Raw genomic sequence first — 13,528 nt, 5'->3', positions numbered from 1 at the left:
ATGAGGGAAAACACCAGCGAGCCTTCAGAGGTTCATGCTTGATCCTTCCGAAGGGTCTCCTGGGACTCCCGTGTCGGGACTCCCAGCAGACAGTGCTGGCCAGGAAGCCCAGAGAGAGGGTGGAAAAAAGCCCTGGCCACCCAATCCTGAGGGGCAACGGACTTGCTGACCTGCTGGGGCCCTGAGAATGGACGCGGCTGCTGGGAACTGCCCTATTCGCCATTCTGCCCCTGAGCCACGGTGGGGCCAGGGAATGGGAGAGAGCGGCAGCAAGGCAGCAGTCAGCCTGTTCTCTCGTGCCGGCCTGGCTGCACATTTAGCCCGTCCCTGGAAACGGGCAACGGGCACGACAAAGCCTCTCATCGCTCTCAGCAGAGAGCAAACCCGTGTGCTTGCACGCGGCGGCTGGAAGCCCTCTGAGGGCCAGGACACTGGCTCTGTCTAGATGGGCAAGCTCACGCTGGCCACCAGGCAGGTGTGGCAAACGCCCATCAGAGTGAGGCTCCCTGCTGCAGCACCCCTGTACAGAGCAGGTGATGGGGCAGCCCCAGGTGCCTTCTCTCGGCTCCCGCTAGGATGGGGTCAGGGCTGGCCCACCGCAGGTTGTTCACGCAGAAACCTGAGGAACTTGGCTCCCCACTGGGCTGCCTCAGGCAGGGCGTCTGGTGTTCCTTGGAACAACACTTTCTATCTTCAGCTTTCAGCCCGCACCCCCCCACCCGCCCCAACCAACATGTCCCCTGCCCCCGGCTTGGGTGCCGTGGGGCAGCCTGGCTTCAGTCTGGTTCAGATGGTGCATCCCGAAGCCCTGGAGTGTCTCAGGTCCATGTAGGTGATCTGGAACCCCAACTCCTGGCCGTGGGGGCACAGGGCGGCTTCCTGCCCAGGTCTAGCCTGGTCTGGACAGTGCAGATGGATCCTGACCTCTGCCAGAACAGATAACCCCAAACAAACCCACGGCCATCCGGTGGCGGCTGCCGACAGGACCAGGCAGAACTGACGCCGGAGGTTTTGCAGGCTGTAACTCTCTGTGGGAGCAGTCTGCCCCCTCCCTCTCCTAAGCTGTGGCGAGCAGCCCAGGACTTAACTGTGGCATCACCGGGCCCCTCTAGGTGAGGCAGATGCTGAGGCATCCCTGTGCAGGCCAGCTGGCACACCTGGCATGTTTCAGGGTAGGGAGGTGGGTTTGCTACCTCTCCTCGGAGGCCCTGGGTAGGGTGTGTGTGTGGGTGGTGGTGGTGGTGGGGGGAATAGGCATGATACCCCACCCCTTGCCCAGTTTCTGCTCTGGTAACTAGGCCAGGAGGCTACCTACTGCAATGGCCTTGGGGACCAGGAGTAAGTGGCCCCCTGAGGGCTCCGGCCTGATCCCTCCCTCCCTCAAGCCCACTCACTTCTCCGGCTTCAGGTCTCGGTAGATGATCCCCAGCCCATGCAGGTGGTCCAGAGCCAAGGCCAGCTCTGCCAGGTAGAACTTCACGTCCTCTTCCGTGAACATCACCTGGTCAGTAGAGCAGAGAGAGAGGGCATTGGCCCAGTCCCCTGGTTGGGCGTCCAGAGAACTCCCCAGATGGACCAGGGTCCTGCCCCCGGAGGTTCTCACACCTGGCCCCCCTTGCCTGGTGAAGCAGAGGACCCTCCCTCCCCAGGCTCGCCCGATGGACACACAAGGCCCCCCTCAGGGGCTCAGAGATGCTGGTGCTGCACAGAGCTGCCCTGCCGACCGGTGCCCCAGAGCACTGTGCGCGGAGGCAGAGAGACTGTCCAGATTAGCCTCAGACTAAAGAGACTGGGCTTCCTGCTCCGGGCTGCACGAGACTCCTGATGTCGATTTCTTCCCTGTGTGCTCACAAATGCTTCCCTGGAGCACCCAGCTGAACACATGCCTTCAGCCTTGATTTCAGCTCAGTATCAAGAGAAACAAGCAGACCAATGTCAACGGAAGACTGATGTTGCCAAGGATGCGACTTGACTTGCGTCCCAAACCAACGTCCGAGGAAGCCACCGTCCAGAATCCATCCCCTGGACAACAGGTCAGGGAGACGGTAGAATAGAGGCTTCGACCTTGGTAGCACAGGGTTCTGGACATACTGTGCCCTGGTGGGGAATGAGCAAGTCGTCCTGGACGAAGCCCGGCCAGAGTGCTCCCTCAAGGCAGGGACGGCGAGACCTTGTCACACACACTTTGGACGTGTTCTCAGAAGGGACGAGGCCGTGGAGAAGGATGTCATGCTTGGTAAAGCAGCGGAGGGGCGGCGGACAAGAGGAAGGCCCTCAGTGAGATGGACGGACACAGTGGCTGCATGGATGGGCTCACACCTAAGAACACTTGGGAGGCTGAGCAGGACCCGGCAGTGTTTGGATGTTTGACTCATGGGAGGCAGGGGGAGGCGCTTTGAGACAACCACCAACAACGTGCTTGGGAGGTCAGGCAGGGGCTCCAAGATGGATGTCTGCCTTCCATGCGGCAGACGCAGCCGCCCCATGCTCCACGCCCGGCCCCACACCTGCAGGCCTGTGAGCTGCTATGATGGGGCCCCATGTCAGCGGAGCTTCCAGGCTGTGACCAACGAGGACTGGTGCTGTGCTGCAGACTATCGTCCATGACAACGCTGCGGACCACGAGGACCCTGCAGCGAGCAACCCCTACCCCACACTAGGTGAGGCCCCCCAGAAGCACATGAGCCCCACTGCCTGGACTGTCCCCGCAGACAAGCTGCCCCCTCCCTTCACAGCTCAGCACTCAGAGCAGCGATGGAGGAAGGGGGCCAAGGAGCTGGCTTGCTTCTCAAGTGTTGAGTGGGCAAGAAGCTCTCCGGGGGCACTGGGACGCTCTGCACACTTCCCGTGGAACGAGCGGGAGGTCAGGGATGAACCTGAATGGTGGATGGCTAGTGGTCAGGAAGGCCTCTGGCTCACGGAAGCTGGCTGGACAGTGGGGGACAGGGACAGGTCCTGTTCTCTCATACTGTCTCCATGAGCCCAGGCTGCGGCACAACCCCTGCTCACCTTCTCCACGGCGGCAATCTGGGGCATGTGGGGCTCCATTCTGCACAACCTTTTAAGTGTGACTTGCTGGGTAGCCACTTTAAAGTCAGATACACACACACACTCACGTGGAAGCACCCACACTCACACGTTCTCAATACACACTTGACACTCACACACACTCTCAAAATGCACTCGTGTTTGTACACGCACACCCTTTCAACACAAACCCTCACGCACTCACATGTGCACACTCAGGGTCCCCACCCATCAGTCCAGCGGGTCCCAGAGAGCCCTTCGGGGACACACACCTCTTTGGAGAGCCGGGTGAATAGGTCCCCACCACGCAGGAAGTCCAGGATCAGGTAGAGCTTCCCCTCTGTCTGAAAGGCTGTGGGGGAGAGATGGCCAACATGGGTCAGCAGGGCACAGACCAGACAGAAACAGAGGAGCAGAGGGATACAGGTGGACAGGTCAGCAGGTGGACAATGGTGGACACGTGGTCAGAAAGACAGAGGTGGACACTTAGGCTGAAGGCTAGACAGGACACGTGACCAAAGGGACAGTTGTGGTCCCAAGGGCAGAGGGGCGAATGGATGGCCAGCTGAAGTGGCCCCCAGGAGTGCCCTTACTCCTCCCTGGGCCACGAACACTCTGGTCTGCAGAGCTGGGTCCTTCCAGACACACCTGCAGCTGGCCTGGAGGCCCGCTGGCTGGGGCCAGAGATCAGAGAGCACTGCCATGTTATACCCAGAGCCCAGGGGTCCAGCGGTTAGAGCAGGGTTAGACCCACAAGCTGCCCCTCAGGAGGACAATGGCCAGTCTGCGTCTGCAAAGCCAACAGGGCCATCCAGCATGGTTACTGAGCTGGAGTGGACTGGGGGGCTGTGGGTGGGTTCTCAGTCTCTGACTCTCCTGCAGGTTCAGAGAGAGCCTGCCCCCCCCCCCCCGCGCTCCCCCTCTTCTTAATTATAGAGGAGACGCTGACTATCTGCTTCCTGGACAATTCACAGCCTCGGTAACCTGCTCTCTGGCCGCCCGCTGTCAGTGGGTTTGTGACAGGGATGTGGCAGGAGGAGCCTCCCTCCCTCCCAGCTCTTCCAGGGTCCATGCGGTGGCACCATCATCACCATGCACGGTGCCTCCGTCTCCCTGACAGACAGCGACCAGGGGGCCATTGCTGGAGGGCCTCCTTGCTGGTGGAGGGCGGCAGCTGCCCATGATGATGAGGCACCTCACGCACCCCCCGGCTCGAGACCCAGGCCCGGCCCCTGTCCCATGGCCCAGGCCACCCCAGCATGCACGGCTCGAGACACAGATGGAAGGCCAACTGGGGCAGAGGGACGCTGGAGAAGAACACAGCCTGGCCAGGGCCAATTTTCACATGCAGACCATCAGTCCTCTGTCCTGATGCGCCTCGGCAGGGACTCGGTCCCCAGCCTGCCAGGGGCACAGCCGCTCGCTTCCCAGGGGCCCCCACTCGCGACAGTGAACCAGGACCTGGACCGATCCGCCACGTGATTTCCAAGCGGGTCTGAGTGGTTCCGGGGTGAGATAAGGAGTGAACCAGCGAGTGAGGTGGGAGCCTGCTCTGTCCTGGTGTATATGTGTGTGCCCCTTCTCTGCACACTGTCCACATTCACCATCCCCATGACTCGAGGGCACCCCCACAGGCAGTAAGGCTGGCAGCATACCCTGGGCTTGCCCAGGGGTGGATTTGAACACTTCCCTCAGGATTCAGACTGCTCCTCTGAGGTGATGGGCAGGGAAGACAAAAAAGGGAACGTGGTGTGGCTGCGCAGGCATGAGACCAGGATTCAAACTGCCGACCTGTGCCTCAGTTCCCCCCGGGGAACCACCCCCAGCCTCCAGTGCAAGTTTGGGGGGCCCTGAGAGTCTTCTCCAAGATGCCAGAATCCCAGTGCTTGCCACGCCCCAGGGGACAGCAAGGACTGGGAAGGGGCACGGGGGCACCCATCAGTGATGCTGGTTCATGGATCACCGCGGAGACGCCAAGCCCACCGCGGTCCTGGTCTGTTCCATGCACAGCGGCCGGAGGACACAGGCCCACCAGTCCCTCGGGTTTGAAGCAGACGGACTCAACTTTCTCCCCCAGCACAGCTGGTGGGCTGGAACCAGAGTCCCCTGCCTGTAGCAGCCAGGGAGTGACCCAGAGCACCCACCGGGACTCCTTGGTAACAGCTAAAGGCCACTGTGCAGGGCACGCTGCTCATTCTGGGACAGTGGACGTGGGTGGGGGGATGAAGGACTGTGACGCAGGATGAGTGCCCAGCAGGTGGGATGGGCCCTCTTCCTGCTGGACGGTGGCCCTGTGTCCCCTGTATGGACCCTCCCAGCCTGCTTCCTTACCGTAGTGCAGCCTGACGATGAATGGGTGATTCACTTCGGCCAGAATGTCCCTCTCCATCTTCGACCTCACTCGGTCCCTGACTGCAGAGAGTAGAGGGAGGGCGTGAGTGAGGGGGGAGGGCGTGATGGAGCGAGATGGAACTGGGCCCCCACCAGGGCTGACCAACATTTCCAGAAGAGGAGGGGGCACTTCGCTGGGCCCGTGGTGCGAGCAGGCACGGGACATCCTCCCCGCCTCAGACAGGGTGCAGCCCGACCCCTGTTCTGAGCTCAAGTTAGTGTGCAAGATTGGTGGTCTCCTTACACAGGGTCTGTGGCATTCCTGGGCTTTCCTGTACAATAGAGCCCCCGATCTCCCACTACAGCAGATTCCCACTTGTCACAAGCTGATAGGACGGAGCAAAACTGCCCCAGAGGGTTTCTGTGGTGGGAACCCTTGAGGGAAGTGGGCGGCCTCTTCTTTCTCCTGAGGAGCGGCTGGTGGGTCCAAACCACTGGCCTTCCTGTTAACAGTGCGGCACTTAACCCACCCCTCCACCGGGGCTTCTTTTAATGTCTAACGATCCCCCCCATAAGTCAGCCCCAAATTGCGGGGTCTTAAGGTAACCCGAGGGAGAAAGGCGGGGCTTCCTACTCCCGTAAAGAGTCATGGGCTCAGAAACCACAGGGGCCGCTCTACCTGGTCCTACAGGGTCACGGTGAGTCTGTATTACCTCGACAGCAGTGAACTTGAGTCATGAGTTTATGGTAACTTGATGTCTAACCTGTGACTGCTTTTTAGAGTGGCCAGTCGTTTTCATTCATTGGCATTTCATTTGTTGGCATTCAGATGACTACCAACTAACCAGTGCCCACTTGAAGTTGACGTTCCCTTTTGTACGTTGTCGGCACACAAGACGGACTATACCACAGACTGGCAGACACCCGGCAGACCTGTCTCCAGAGAAGCACGGCCAGAGCGCTCCCTGGAGGCCAGGATGGCGAGACTTTCTCGCGTGTACTCTGGACATGTGGTCAGGAGCGATCAGTCCTCGGAGAAGGACATTGTGCTTGGTGGCGTGGAGGGGCAGTGAAGGGAAGGCCCTTGGGGAGCTGAATGGACACCGTGCCTGCAACAATGTGCTCAAGCGTGGGAACCATTGTGAGGACAGGGCAGGACCAGGCGGTGTTTTGTTTTATTGTGCACGGCGTCGCTGTGGGTCGGGGCCGACCCAAAGGCACCCCACAATGACAAGAGGCCTAAGGGATGAGGATGAAGTCTGCAGGGATCGGGCCAGGGGTCGTCTCTCCAGCCTGCTGGGAAGGGCTCCTGTCTGTGTCCTAGCGGACTGCGCATACTGACGCAGCCCCACGTGGGCCAAGTGGGATGTGCAAGGGCTGGTTTCTCTCAGAAGTTGATTCTTCTGAAGGATGCTACGTGAGCTCCACCCTCCGACCTTCCAGTGAGCGCCACGTCGTGCCTCTGGGGCATCAGTGTCTGTCTGTCTGGGCTGAGGAGCCCAGGGGATGCAGTTGGCCTCTTCACCGCAAAGGCAGCAGTTCAAACCCGCTGGCTGCTCCTCGGGAGAAAGACGAGACTTTCTGATCCCTCAGAGGTTCACCGGGCTTCTACCCTGTCCTATCGGGTCACTGTAAAGCAGAATCGACTCCGTGGTAGTGAGCTTTGAGTTATCTGTTTGGGCTCCACACTTGTATAGGAGGGGACTTCAAGAGGCTGAGGGACACCGGATTGAAAGATGATAGGATCCGTCCAACTCTTTAAAGGTCTCTCTTACGGGGCTCAAAGAGCACACCTGATTGCCCAGACAGCAGTCAGTGTGGGACCAGCACACTCAGCCGGGTAGAAGATGTGGCCTGGAAGAAGGTGGCTTTCAGTGACCACTCTGTGATATGGAGACCCAGAGGCAGGAGGTTCAAGCCCACCCTGAGGTGTGCTGGAGGAAAAATCTGGCTACCAGGTCTGAAGGGTCCACTGTCAGACCCTGGGGTGAGTCGGACCAGACGGGAAACTAGTACTCGGACCTTCCTGGGGGTGAGGGCAAGGTGTGTGTGTGTGCGTGTGCATGTGGCATGCCGGCCTCTGAGCCGGGCTCTGGGTGGTGGGGCAGTGCCAGGAGCTAGCTGTCCCGGCTCAGTGCTGAGACCACAGTAGAACCACACTAGACAGTGCTGGGGGCCCGCCCGTGCGATCCAAAACACAGGGACATGAGGACCACGTGGACGCCCCAAGGAGGCTGCGGAGCCGGACCCTACCTTTTAAGGTGGCTTTCTTCAGCACCTTCATGGCGTAGAGCTGCCCCGAGTCGGGTCCCTTCACCTTCCTCACCAGGAACACCTGCCGGGGAAAACGGGGTGTCAGTGCTGTGAGGGGGGGCACCCCATACTCACTTCCTGTCTGAGCCAACAGGGGACCCCCAGGAGGCATGGGGAGACACCACTGGCACAGACACACAGGAAAGTGGGGTTCCCACACATGGGGGGCTGTGGGACTGCCTTGGGCACCGCTGTGAGCCTCTGAGGACAGGCGCACTCTCAGCTCACCCTGGGAGGGGTCCCTGGGTCCATTGTGAGACCCCTGTGTAGGCGAGTTGGTCCTCAGACTCCCCAGAAGGCCACTGGCTCCCTTACCACCACACCCCTGTCAGCGTCCACTCAGGAGTCCACGTCGCGGCCACCAGCAGGTGTGAAGGGTGAACAGGACTCTTATGTGGAATGTCCTCCTCCCACACCAGTTCCCAGGGCTCCTGTCCCCACCATGGGGGGTGGGGTGCTCATGAGCCCAGGGAACAGCCAGATACCCCCACCCCACGACCTGTTGCAGGCTGAGCTGAGGGCCAGCTACACACAGGGTAATGGCCAGCCCCACCCTTGTCCGAGTGATGCCACGTGGGCCTGGCGCTGGCACAGAAGTGCTCCCCCGGCTGTGCTTCAGGCTCTCGCGCCGGACGGTCGGCGGCGGTGCTGCCGTTCCCATTCCCACCATGCTGCCAACAGCGGCAGGGCCGCCCAGGCAGGTCCCAGTGCAGCGTCCAGACGAAGACGGACTAGGAAGAGAGGCCTGGGGACCGGCTTCGGAAACTCCGCCAATGAAAACCTTGTGGATCAGAACAGAAAGCTGACACTGAGCAGGGAGAGGAGCTGCCGGGCAGGAAACTGGCAATTGTGGGGGCAGTGTGGGCCCAGGCAGCACTGCCCACAGGGCAGCCCTAAGTCAGAGCAGACTGGGTAGCAGTGGGGTGGACCGATCCTCAGCTGTGTAGGTGTATCGGAGTTTACCAAGCTGCTCCTGAGCGCCAGGTGCTGCAGGTATGCAGGTATTCAGCAGGTACAGAACAGGGGAATACTGCATGGTGCAAGGTCAGGGTTGTAGCCTCTCAACATACGTGTTCAGTCTGTGTGCTGTAATCAGAGAAGCTGGGTTATATGAAGAAGAAGGTGGTACCAGGATTGGAGGAAGGTTGATTGACCCCAGCCCTGCTTACTGAAAGCAAGAGGGCTTAAAGCACTTCCTGATAATGCTCAAGGGCGGTGGCCTTCGTGTGGATTCCGACTCAATGTAAGGAAGGCCCAGGTCACGATAAAGGGCGAGAAGATGGGAGCGGTCAAGGATTTTGCCTTGCCTGGATCCACAGTCGAAGCTCGTGGGAGCAGCAGTCAGGAGATGCGCTTCTTTAGGCAAATCCGCTGCTCCCGGCCTCTTCGGTGCGACGGCACGCAGGGGTTCCTTCCTTCGAGGACTGCGGCGTGCCCGACCCGGCCATCGTGGTCTCCATCGCCTCCTAGGCCAGCGAGGGAGGGTCGCACACTCAATTAGGACGCCGAAGATGAATCGGACGTGGTCTCTGTCCTGAGGCCACCCGGTCGGGGTCGGCACGTTTCTGGGTCCTGCTTCCCATCCGCGGCAGTCCCTGAGCGTCTGTGAGCGGCCGTGGTGCCCAAATAGGGGGTCTCCGGTGAGAATCCGCTCTCTGTGCTGCGACCCACAGGGGAACAGGACATGGCTAGACAGGACCGTGGCTTCATTTGATAGCTAGACGGGGCACTGAGGCTCAGGGAGGTGGGCAGTGTGTGGAGTGCCGAGGGGAGGCGGGCGGGGGCCGCTGTCCACAGCCAGAGGGTGCTTTTCCTCCTTCACGTTATTCTTGAGAAATGGCAGCTGAGTTGGAGCGTTCAGGTCCACGGCGCCCGCAGAGGGGCCAGCTCATCTTAGTGACCAATGGGAAGTGGAGGGAGACTGACGGAGAGGGTAGCAGTGGGTGTGAGAATGGCATGTATGTGTGTGTGTACACGTGTGGGTGGGTGTGCATACATACGTGTATACAAGTGTTTGTACATACCATGCATGTTCATGTGTTAGTATGTGTATATGTGAATATGTGTGTATTGTAATGTCTGAATATACATATGTGTACATGTGTGTGTACATGCACACAAATATGTGTTGGTGTGTACGCAGGAATGGCTTGCATGTGTATATACATTAGTGTATATTTGTATGTATGTGTATACACGTGGGCATATGCAAGCATGCATGCACACCCATGTGTTCTCGTGCGCACGTATGTGTTATATGTATTCACATTCATGTGTAGTGTGTCTGTGCATGTATACAAACATATGTGACTATGTGTAAGTGCACATGTATACATGCATGAGTTTTAATATGTGCACGTGTGTTTTGTGTGGTTGTGAAAATGTGTATGTTTGTATATATGTGTGCACATGTGTGTGAGCATGTGTTTAGGGTGTAAATGTGTGTACACGAGAGTGTGCACATGTTTTTGTATGAATGTGTGTGCACGTGTGTGTATGCTTGAGGTGTCCCCCTTGTGACAGGACTGGACCTGCACCTGGGCACAGGCCAAGTTCCGCGTGCCAGGAGGTGTGCCGCTCCCGCTGCGAGGCTCAGGTGCACACTCACCTTCCCGTAAGAGCCCTGGCCCAGCACTCTGAGCAGCTCGAACTGCGAGGGGTCCGCCTTCTCGAAGCCCTCCTTCACATGGTGGCAGATGTCCACCTCCTTCACCAGGCCTTCCTCCTGCAAGAAAAGAAACATGTGGTCACACAATACTGGGGGGCCCTGCTCACAGCCCCCAGGGGATGCCTCAGAGCTTCAAGCCACCGTCCTGCCTGTGGGGCCAGGCCAGACTTGTCACCTGTTCTCACCAGCACCCGAAACCCACACCACACCCACCGCGTCCAGCGGGGTGTGACCCGCAGTTCCGGCCGGCCCTGCAGCACAGAGCATGATGCCCCAGAGGGTTCCGGAGGCTGTAAATGCTTACAGGTGTTTACTGCCCCATCCTCCCCCACCAGAGTGGCTGGTGCGTTTGAGCCGCCAGCTGGCCAGATACCTGCCAAGCACTTTAACCCCTACGCCACCAGAGTTCTTCGAGCGTCACTGCCCCCCCCGCCCCCCCGCCCAGCTGACTCTGCTTCTGCATGCCACGATGCAGCTGCCTGCAGGTCGGCTCCGTGCCACCTGCACTGCCCGCAGCATCTGTAAGACAAGCACGCTTTCAGCTCCCCAGCGACATGACCACGAAATGTCAGGCCTTTGCACCCCAGGCTGAGGCCAGGGGCAGGGGCAGGAACAGCTGCCCGCCAGCACTGCCTCCTCTGGGACCAGCCATCGTCATGGGCAATGGACCCAGAAGGCTCTGTTCTCCAAGCTCACCAATGCCATCGCCTCAACAGCGACTCACAGTGACCCTACAGGACGGGGTAGACAGCCCCTGTGGGTCTTCACGACAATAACTCTTTACAGGAACAGAGAGCCTCGTCTTCCCCCAGAGGAGCGGCTGCTGGGTTCAAACTGCTGACCTTGCAGGGAGCAGCCCAGCGTGTCACTCATGACGACACCACCGTGGGCGCTGCTTTTCAAACTGTCACCAAGTGTCCCCAGGGCACCCTGGTCGGTGTGAAAGTGCCCTGGAAACCGCCGGGGCAGGTGGGCACTGCTCTAAGGGTGGCAAGGGTGGCACCAAGCAGTAAGTTGGCAGCCCCGGGGAAGCTGGTGCTGCCGCGGAGGGGCCTCTGGCCCAAGTGCTCCCATACACGTGTTTGATCCAGCGCCACCCCCCCCGCCCCCCGTTCCCCAACCCATCTTGGCCCCGCCTTTCCTGCTGGCCCCCTGACTTGTTCTATGAAGGCAAGAGGAGTGTTCCCTTCGCCCCACTAGTTTTCACCTAAAGCTCTGCACCCCACACGCGCTTTACGCTTCGATTCCCCCAGCCCCTGTTGCTCCCCTCAAAGTGCTCCCTTCCTGCCCTCCTGAGCACCCCTGGGCGGCTGAGGCTTTCAAGACTCACAGCGGGACTGTCAGGGTGAGGGACGAGCCTGCAGACCCACGATTGCACCCAGAACAGGGCCCAGCACCCCCACCACACCCCCACCACAGAGCCCAGAGGCTCACAGAGAATGCACGTTGTTGGAAGGGGCCTGCCCTCCCAGAACACAACTTATACAGCCCTCACCATCAGGGTGATGGCCAAGCCCCCCGTGGCGGCCTCTGTGTCCGTCCATCTAGTCCAGGCCTCCCCCTCCACTTTAGCCAACATAAGGCCCCTTGCCAGGGGCTGGTCCCTCCTGACCACAGGTCCACAGTAGGTGAGACGACGTCTCGACAGCTTATCTTCCAAGGAGCCTTCCGGCCGCACTTCGTCCAACGCAGGAGGCCCTCCCTCTCCCGGCCATGGAGGCCACGCTGACTCCGAGCGGCCCTCTGGGACAGGACAGGACTGCTCCCGTGGGTTTCCCAGACTGCGACTCTTTCCGGGAGTAGAAAGCCCCGAGGAGTGGATGGTTTTGAACCGCCGACCTTTCAGATTGCAGCCCTAAGCACTGTTTGATAGTCTTTGCTGGCACCTTGATTCGAAGGCACGAGTTCTTCCCACCTGCGGAGGGGCCCTGGGCACATGGTTCAGCACCCGTCTGCTAACTGAAAGGTCAGTGGTTTGAACCCATGGGCACCTGCAGAAGATGAGCACAGGCACGGTGGTCCCGTAAAGATGATGGGGTGGGACACCCTCTGGGGCACGTGGGCTCCGTCCTTCGGGGCTGCTGTGGCTTGGGATGGTCTTGACGTTCCCTGAGACTGACTGCAGGGAGTCTGTTCCTGGGGTGAGTGGTGCGACGGATGTGGTGGCCACCAAGCCACCATGGAAGGACGAGGGGCTGGTCCCGGGGTGCAGTGTTATGGATGTGGGTGTTCGGGGGGGACCCACCGGCTCTGGTCAGCTCATCTCCAAGGCTGGCTCTATGGAGCCATTCATGACATGAGGGGATAAGGGTCAAGGGGTCTCCATGATGGTAATCCGTAGAGATGCATGCACTGAGCAGGCTGCGGGGAGACCCTAGACGCGGCTGAGATTTCCCCAGCCCCGGCAACAGGAAGTGCTACCGGTGAGGCCACGCACGGAGCTGGCTTGCCTTGCCGGGTGCCCTGTCCTCTAAGGTTGCCCCTGCCATCCCTCTCCATCACCATAGGCAGGTCCTCTCCAGGGCCTCCCAGGGAATCCACCCTGCAGTGTCACCTAGCGACCCGCAGGTCCTCCTCACTGTCTGAGGGTGGATATGCTGTTCAGAAGATGTCTGTGGCCGCCCAACCCAGCCTGTATTGAACGTGTGCAGAGGGGATCGCACTGCACCCAGAGAAAGGCCTGTCCTCCTCTCTGCTCTTCCTCCTGGTGCCCACGCTGCCCTGTGGCAGCCCATCGGACAGCAGCCAGCCTCTGGCCCTGGAACCAGATTCATCTGCATGAGCTGGGCCGGCCGGCCTGGATAACTCCAACAATACAGTCCCAGTGAGTGCCCAGGGCAAGCACTGTACACGCGAGAAGCTCGGCTTTCAGCCGGCCAATCAACAGGGTCGGCAGTTCGAAATCACCAGTCTCCTTGGGAGAAAGATGAGGCTGTCTGCTCCATGAAGAGCTGCAGCCTAGGAAACTCACAGGGGCAGCTCATAGCTATAAACCAGAACGGACTCGTTGGCCATGTGCGAGTGGGTGAGCAGCACAGTAGGCTGTAAGTTGGGCTGCTCCCTGCAAGGTCAGCAGTTTGAATCCCCCAGCAGCTCCCTGGAAGAACAATGAGGCTCTCGGAGACCCAGGCACAGTTCTACCCTGCCCTCTAGGGCCACTGTGGGTCAGAACTGACTGATGGCAGTGGG

At 59.8% G+C, this 13,528-nt stretch overlaps 1 protein-coding gene across 2 annotated transcripts in view; it reads right to left on the bottom strand.

Moving 5' to 3' along the window:
- The window catches only part of RPS6KA2 (ribosomal protein S6 kinase A2), a 194,152-nt gene that overhangs the window by 33,431 nt on the left and 147,193 nt on the right, over positions 1-13,528 (bottom strand). For both annotated transcript variants that reach the window (XM_045294508.1, XM_045294509.1), the window contains exons 4-8: positions 10,280-10,396; positions 7,612-7,693; positions 5,359-5,439; positions 3,300-3,379; positions 1,395-1,501 (exon numbers count right to left, since the gene is read on the bottom strand). In XM_045294508.1, the coding sequence (XP_045150443.1) occupies positions 1,395-1,501; positions 3,300-3,379; positions 5,359-5,439; positions 7,612-7,693; positions 10,280-10,396 (467 nt within the window). The remainder of the gene's footprint in view (positions 1-1,394; positions 1,502-3,299; positions 3,380-5,358; positions 5,440-7,611; positions 7,694-10,279; positions 10,397-13,528) is intronic.

This window comes from Echinops telfairi, unplaced genomic scaffold (genome assembly GCF_000313985.2).
Source record: "Echinops telfairi isolate 266 unplaced genomic scaffold, ASM31398v2 ScPeMD7_3533;HRSCAF=4204_0, whole genome shotgun sequence".
Classification (NCBI taxonomy): domain Eukaryota; kingdom Metazoa; phylum Chordata; class Mammalia; order Afrosoricida; family Tenrecidae; genus Echinops; species Echinops telfairi.
The sequence above is the reverse complement of the archived record's forward strand: the minus strand, read 5'-3'. Positions and strand labels throughout refer to the sequence as shown.